Source organism: Beta vulgaris, chromosome 3, assembly GCF_026745355.1.
Source record: "Beta vulgaris subsp. vulgaris cultivar EL10 chromosome 3, EL10.2, whole genome shotgun sequence".
Classification (NCBI taxonomy): Eukaryota; Viridiplantae; Streptophyta; class Magnoliopsida; order Caryophyllales; family Amaranthaceae; genus Beta; species Beta vulgaris.
In genome coordinates, this window is record NC_079204.1 from 4,160,542 (window position 1) to 4,168,819 (window position 8,278).

The window sequence follows — 8,278 nt, forward strand, 5'->3', positions numbered from 1 at the left end:
GAAAGAAGTAGATAAATTAGCAGCGAAAATTGGAGGAAGGGCAAGCACCTCCAATTCTAGATTTTCTTTTTCGAAATGAATGATGAAGATGTTGAAACCTATTGAAATCCCCACTTATGAGTGTCCTGTCACCAATTGATTTTAGGACTAAAGTTTTTTCCTAGGTACCCCCTTAAAATTACATAAGAAAAGTTCGGCCACCCTAATAGGCTAATAATAATATTTCTGGTTTCACCCTTGGTAATTTGAAGAGGAATATAGTTCAATGATAAATGAAATATAGAAGAGTTTTCTTTACTTTGAGGGAATATAGAAGAGTATTATTCACTGTTGTTATCAGAAACCTATACATACAATAGCGAATCACACTTAATTCTAAACAATTACAGTTGATATGTGAATCACCCTTATTTTTTGTTGCGGGTGGTAAAAGAAGACCTCGCAACAAAAAAGGAAAAGGGGATACAAAATACTACCCCTTTTTTTTTTCTCGAAGTACAAATTTCCTTCAGGACAGAAATTGCTGCCCTTTCCATATTTGTAAAATCTCACTGCACAAAATCATGACTGGCTTTTGAACCGCACCCCGAGTTCACGGAGAGAGTTTCTCATTGCATCCTTTTCACGAGCTTCACTTCGCGAGCTTCACTTCTGCCTCGAATGTAGAAACCATCAGAGTACCAAGTGACGAGCAACGGGCCAAAAGATTTGGCTCATGTGAGAGAAGCCCCGATCCGGACAGGCTTGAATCTTCCCACAACTCTTCGTATGTACTCATATGCAAGCACAAAAATTCCGAAAAGATATATCAAGAAACCGTTCAATTTTTCCAATACTCTATACATGGACGATAGACTGCTCCTTGTAGCTGACTTTGTAGTGCTCAGCATCCTCAATGGTCCAATCCAATCTGAAAAGGGAGTAAATATTAGATGTGAAAGTAGTTGTTTCTTCCTCACGGATAAGTAAGAGTGACTCTATTTGGCTGAATTTTAGCTTGCTAAGTCTTAGTTTCATAGGTCTAGTGGAGACATTTTTGTAATTGTACTCTGCGTAGGAAACACAGTACAACAACTTCCCTATCTCATGTTTAGCTAGCTAATATTTAGCCAAATAAGTTTTTTCACAAGTGATATAATGCATAATATTGAATGCGCTTGTAGCACCTCATGCTAAAACAGAAGGGAGCAAAACTGAGCTCAGGAGCTTCGAGTGTCGGTGAGTGCGTACCTGAGCTCATCTTATCAGGCAAATTTGTCCAATCACGTGGGCTTGTCTTGCATTCTGATGCGTTAATTAAGTCAAGAAGCGCGTCATTAACCTGAAATTTCACAACAAAAAAGATACAAGTCTGTTGTTGAAACTGCCTTGTGAAAATTTGGCAAAATAAACACTGAAGACTTGAAAATCACTTTGAAAGAAAAGGTGACTCTGGCAAAATTAACTTCACCAGGTCACTAACCACTTCCAATGGAAGCATTACACTACCTTCCAATCTTCCATACCACAAGAAAAAGGAAATTATCTATGGTAACCCTATATCTTAGACTTTATTTCACAATTCACGACATGACAATTATCACCAAGGTTACCATAGATAATTTCCCGAGTGTTTTCAGAGTTGAGAGTTATTCTAGCGATTGTCGAATAAGTGAGGGTCATTTTACAGGAAAGTCAAAAGTAAAAGGTCACTCTATAATTTCCCTAAGAAAAATAAAGGTCAATGTAGAATGTGCAAGTGCATGGGTTCTACAGATTTCTATGGTTATTATTATAAAGAGAAAAAAAACATTTAAAAACTCATAATTTGACTTTCCAGAGAAAACATTCATACCTCATTAGTCCTTTCATGGCTCACTAGATGCCCTCCATGAAGATCCACCATTCTTGCGAAAGGATGCAACTTCTCTGCCAGTCGTTTTGCATGACGGATTTGAGCTACAATGTCATGCCTCCCGTGAATGACAGATATGAGGAAACCAGCAGCACGTATTTGTTCTATTTCTGTTCTGGTCATCTTATGTGTCCAACAAGCATTGATCTGACCTTCAAGACCGTAATTGGATTGCATCCCAGTTTTTGATATACCTTTGACATATTCCTGCAACAGTAAGCAAAATATGATTTTAACAATTACGCTGGTAATCATAAAGCCTGATATAGACATAATTGGAAAAATATAAGTCGCGACATGATTCAAAAGAGCATGCAATTATAAGAATGGGTGAAAAGAGGAATTTTACAAAAACTTACTGAGAAAATTTGGATTAGAAAAAATTTAAAGAAAGGAGGGAAACATTAGTCCAAAGTTCCAAACACACACACACACACACAAAAAGAAGAGTTTCTGCATCATTACATCCAAACTGATAATAATGTGGTATAGCTTACATAACGCTTACTTGATATAAGATTGCTCGTCTGGTACTCTCTCCAACACACTCAGCAAGATAATCCTGTACCCAGAAAAAACATTTGCTTATGAGTATTTGCCAGAACTTGGACATGTATTGGAAAATACGTGACAAGAATGTGAAGCTAAAGCATTTCCTTCCTCTTGTTGCTACTTGCTAACCAATTCGATCCAAATTTTGCAGCATAAGCGAAGGAGATTAATTTACCTGGCTGTAATGCGTATCCAAGTCCACAGCAGCCCTATCCTCTGCTGTCTTGGCCAACAAGAAGCGCACAGCAACTGATACAGTTAATCGGTCAAGCTGAAATTGAGAAGTAACAGTGTCATTCAGAATACATAACTCAGACTTCATATTGTATTGCCTTTATATTAAAGAAAATTGTTACTGCTGATAAATACTACCTTTTTCAGATTTAGATGTCAAATTATCAGTTCAAGTTACTCTATCAACGTGACACTTGATGTAGATGAAGGGAGTAAGAAAAACTAATGCCTAATTGAGCTTGTAACAAAGCCCAAGACTGAATTGCTAATGTTGGTCATTTAGTTGATTATTCTTTGATATTTATCCTTGGAATAATTTGCTTTATATTCTATTCTTGTAAACAATTCATTAGGTGTCCCCACGTGAGAAGGGTCTCCTAATGCTTTTTTCTCCTTGAAAAAAATTGAGCTTGTAACACCCAATTAGTTTGGGGTTATGCTCTCACTTTCACAAAGGATAATAAAAACTACATCTAATGGTTGAAGTATGATCACAGTACAAAATAAAAAAACTGGCCTTTATTTCATAATTATAGAATCTTCAGAACATGACCTCCTGTGTCAAGTAGTTCAGAAGTTAATCGGGTGTTTTAATTTGTATAGTCTCTCTCTTATTCTACCCAAAATCCAGAGAATTTAGAGATGGTGTTTCACACTGACGCTGAGATACACACACCATGAAGCATAGGTGTCGACCTGTCTCAACAAGATAACATACACAAGTTCTACTATCACAAAATTTGAGGGTCATACATGATACATGCAGAAGTGGGTTTTATATTGCTGTATAGTCAGTTCAGGGGCAATCAATCTATTCAACTAAGACTACTTCATGCTAACACATAAACGTCAAACAGAAGTAAAAAAGTTTGCTGACATAAAACAGAACATAGAATTCATGCCAATGAAGGATCATCCATCCTTCGGGAAGCCTCTTCGGAGTTCGGAGGCCAAGCATAATAGTGCATAGGTCCTATCATGCAAAAGTGTCTAAATTGCTAGCCTTACACAAGGCAAACACGCAACAATTTTTTTGGAAAGATAACAGCATGAGGAGTGCTCGACCTTGTATAACCTATGTTTGCCTGTTCGAAAGGAAGCTCCCAGAGTGAAAGTGTGAAACCATGGGCTCAAACGCCGTACTTCCAAAAGGCTATGAGGATAGACCATTAAACTCTCTTTTCTGCTTATTCTACTCTGAAATCACTGTAAATTTATAACCTTGATGTCCTAACTAAGTGCAAGCTGTCTTCATTTGTTACTGACCAGATTCAAAGAAGTGGAACATTATGAAGAAGATTAACTAATCGCTGTCAGGGTAGAAATAAACTCTAATCATTCTATGCAGTAGTGATAACTAATACTAATCATCCTAGAACAGACCTAAGCTCAGCTTAGCAATTCAATAAGCACTACCGATCATGAGGATAACAGATGATTTTTAGGTGGAATTGACATGATCCATTACCTTTGGAAGACATTGAAACCCTCCTCCAGTTACATTAAGCAAAGCTAAGGATGTTACTCTATCAGGTACTAAAGCTGCCAACTTGCAAGCTATCATACCACCTGTTGCAAGACAAAGTAAGTATCAGAACTTCTTCCAAGAGGCCAAAAAGAAGAGAACGAAAAAGGGTTCAATCACAAAAAACACTCCCCAAATATCATGAACTCACCCATTGAATGTCCACAAACATGAGCTTTCTTCCAACCCAAATGATCCATAAGAGCTATAGCATCTTTTGCCATAATTGTTGTTCTGCACAAACAATAATACTGTGTCACATATCAACAAGAATAAAATGTCCATGAGTAAAAACCATACTTTAAACTCTAATTGTCATCTTATTAGGGTAATATACAATTAGCTGACCCATTCAAATTATTGTCAGCTTGCATAAGCTTATATAACAAACATAGCCATCTTTCCTGACTAGTTCAGCACTAATCAAGAAACATTCGTCAAAGGAATGAATATCTAACTCCCATGTTGCAAGTAAAGGTCAACACAGAGTTTACCAATTCAAAATCATATACTCCTAACTAAGATACCCAATAAAAGTGGGTATCAGATATTTTTATTCTTCAACATCTCTAACAATCCAATAAAATGGCAGATAAATATTGAGTTCATCAGTACCACACAATTGTAATCACAAACAATCTAGCCGATTCGAACAATAGACACACTTCTTTGTATTAAACCTTCTCAACCAAGAATTTAACATCACCAGCTAAGTATCCAAGAATTGTATCGGTCTAAATTCGGGTTCACATCTATCCCTCTATATCTCTCCTCCTTAACTAAAATTACAAATTTACAATCACCCACAAACAACAACAAAGAAAAATGCAACAATTTACTAATTCTAGTAAATTAATTCAATTAATACAACAAACAGTGATCAACAAAATAATCAATTGAACACTATCACATAAACCAAAAGGTTTTAAATTTCATACAACTTCAATTATGGAAACCCACAAAAAAAAAGGTCAATTTCCTTTCAAATGTGGGATCTTTTCATCATCCTAAAGCTAAATTACACACACCCAACAAAAATAAATCAATCAAAAAGTTAACATTTTTCCCCAAACATTCCAAAATTGACTTCATAAAAATCATTACATATATGACATAATCATAACATTGAACTATACTTCTTCAATTATGAAAATCACACAAGAAAAAAGATCAATTTCCTTTCAAATGTGGGATCTTTTCATCATTCTAAAGCTAAATTACACACACCCAACGAAAAAATTCAATCAAAAAGTTCACATTTCCCCCCCAAACATTCCAAAATTGACTTCATAAAAATCATAGCATACATGACAATAATCATAACATTGAACTATACTTCTTCAATTATGAAAATCCCACAAGAAAAAAGATCAATTTCCTTTCAAATGTGGGATCTTTTCATCATCCTAAAGCTAAATTACACACACCCAACAAAAAAAATTCAATCAAAAAGTTCACATTTTCCCCCAAACATTCCAAAATTGACTTCATAAAAATCATAACATACATGACATAATCATAACATTGAAACATTATAATAAAACTTACGTATACTCTGACTTTTTAGTGGGAACGGAGCTCCGACCTACACCTCGGTTATCAAATGCGCAAACTTCCATACACCCATTACCTGCAACCTCATCATCTACCGTTGATTTATCATCATTGGGTACATCAGTTCCTGTGAACCCTCTGATCTGAGGTCCCCATGATTCGTGGGTCCCAGCTAAACCTGGTCAAATTAACATGCAAAATTATCAAAATTTGGAAAATTTGATATGAACCCAGAAAAATTAAAGGAAATCCCACTTCAAAATGTTGTGAATAAATGAAAGATTAGATTAATCACCAATTATGAGAAGAACTTTTATTGGTCCATTGCCGTATGTTCTGTAGAAAATTTTGGTGCCAATTTTGCTGGTGGATTGTTCACCAGAAATGTTGCAATACGGCATCGTTTTGGTGGGTGCCTAATTTAAGAGAGAGAAAGTGGAAAGAGAAAAATGTTGATTTTTTTTTTTTTTTGTGATTGTTTCATAGAAAGAAAGGAGAGTAACGAGCTGAAATGTTGGAGATATATATATAGAACGAGGGAAGATTGGATTTATCTAGTTGGTAATACCACCCTTTATTATTTATATTGCAATTTGAAATTTATGAGGATGAAAAAATTGTGGAGTTTTTTATTTCCTAGTTAGACTTATAGAAAAGACAAATATTACATATAAAAAATAGAGGATGTATGAAATTAAGGAAATGAATTTAAGATCGATTATTTTGATTTATTCACTAATAATTATGATCATTATTATTATTGATATTTGATAGGTAAAATCATGAAAAGTTGACATTTAAAGATATACATCGACATTATACTACCCAATAATATTTACACAATAATATATGGAAGTGAAAAAGAATACTCCTTTAATTTCTTCTACACATTTTTTTTGGTACATTATAATCTATACAAATACACTGTTTTTTTGGTAATATATCATATCTACTTCTTCATCTTTTTCCACTCATTTTTTTGTCAAGAAAGATAATTGTTCCGAATATCAACTTCTATGAGACCACTAGCCTATCGGGCATATCAATTCAGAAGTTGGGTACAATGCTAAAGAACCAAAAAGTAAATACGTCAACATATTATTGGGATGAAGATTCAAATCTTAGACCATGCCATGAAATTTGAGATAATACTACATTGAGCTACCACTTCTCCCTCATCCTTTTCCACTTATATCATCGCATTTCTAACATTTTAACTCATTTTAATTTTATTTTCTATTTTTTAATTTATCTTTCATATTTTTGACTTCCTCCTAAAACGCTAAAATTTTCTATAAGTAAAATGAATGAACTAAAAAAGAAATGGATAAAGTGATGGACAAGAATTAGGTTATAAATGACCAGAGGATGCAATGATGCATCATGCAACTCTCAAACCACAAAGGATATAATATTAGACAAATGTGAATATATTTTTTTGGGCAACAAATAAATGTAAAATTCTGATACACAAAAATTATAAATTATAAATGATAAATGATGAACCCGTGTGGAATTTCTGATGTTGCTCCACGTTGCAATGGATAGGTGAATAGGTGGATTAGTGTCACTTGTCACGTCACGTATAGTGGTCTGGTCGGTCAAATTTGTTTAGCTAGCTGCCCGCCTGCCCCTCTAAATCTATAGGACCCGCGGCTTTGATGCTCACCAGAAAAAATAATGTTGTTTAAATAAATTACAAACTAAAATAAAGTTAAGTGAACTTTATTGATTAAGGCTATGCAGTGGCGGACCCAGAAATACAGATTTGGGGGTACGGAAGTACAATGAAGACAAACGTAGGAGAAAAAATTTCCGCAAAAATAGTTTAATACATAAGTCTTACAACCGAAATATCTTAAATATGCATTGTCTTCTAATTTCATTCATTAACCATGATAAATAAAAAAGTTTCTTTCATCCTCTCTTTTTCTTTTTCTCTACACCATCATGTTTTCTCTCTCTTCAATTAGTTCCCAATACAAATATTAATTAATATATATAATCCAATTACATTTATTTTTTATGGGATCCAATTACACTGATTAATTGTAATTAACTCTTTCAATTGTAACTTAGTAATGAGAAACTTTTACCAATTAATTGTAATTAACTCTTTAACTTGTAACTTAGTAATGAGAAACTTTTATTACATAATAATTATAAATGACTAATTTATTACCCTTAAGTAATTAAGATAATTGAAATCCATTATAATGAAGTTTTTTCTAAACAAATTAGAATAAAAATAATTAAAATCAAAATTATTTAAAGAAGTGAATGAACTAGGAAGAGAAGAGAAAACTAAAAATGTAAATAAAGTATAGCAAAATGGGTGTCTACTTGTAGTGAATGAAAAAATATGAATTTTGGTATTTTTTATTATTTTTTCTGAATTACATTTTGTGAAATATTAACGTTAATATCATTGAAACTTTTATAGTATATCCATCAAATAAAATTTTTTATATCCAGTAGATAGGCGACAAGTGTCAAGTGCAATAAATGTAGCAATGTTT

General features: G+C 33.7%; 1 protein-coding gene across 2 annotated transcripts; it reads right to left on the bottom strand.

Moving 5' to 3' along the window:
* Nucleotides 1–258: 258 nt before the first annotated feature.
* Nucleotides 259–6,463, bottom strand: LOC104888232 (uncharacterized). 2 transcript variants are annotated; one of them, XM_010673131.4, is made up of 9 exons: nt 6,055–6,463; nt 5,754–5,937; nt 4,357–4,439; nt 4,149–4,249; nt 2,622–2,717; nt 2,403–2,456; nt 1,835–2,101; nt 1,167–1,321; nt 259–910 (listed from the first exon to the last, which is right to left on the bottom strand). In XM_010673131.4, exons 1-9 carry the CDS (start codon nt 6,158–6,160, stop codon nt 838–840), a joined length of 1,119 nt encoding a protein of 372 aa, XP_010671433.1. In that variant the 5' UTR covers nt 6,161–6,463; the 3' UTR covers nt 259–837. The 2 variants fall into 2 exon arrangements, with proteins under 2 accessions (XP_010671433.1, XP_010671431.1); XM_010673129.4 differs by having other exon boundaries at nt 1,231–1,321; nt 6,055–6,453.
* Nucleotides 6,464–8,278: the final 1,815 nt, after the last annotated feature.

Coding starts and splice junctions, on each gene's coding strand:
- LOC104888232 (XM_010673129.4), bottom strand. CDS start 6,160: ATGCCGTATTGCAACATTTCTGGTGAACAATCCACCAGCAAAATTGGC. Junction 2,457..2,621: donor TGGATACGCATTACAGCCAG/GTAAATTAATCT, acceptor TTCTGGGTACAG/GATTATCTTGCTGAGTGTGT. Junction 1,322..1,834: donor GCCATGAAAGGACTAATGAG/GTATGAATGTTT, acceptor GTGAAATTTCAG/GTTAATGACGCGCTTCTTGA.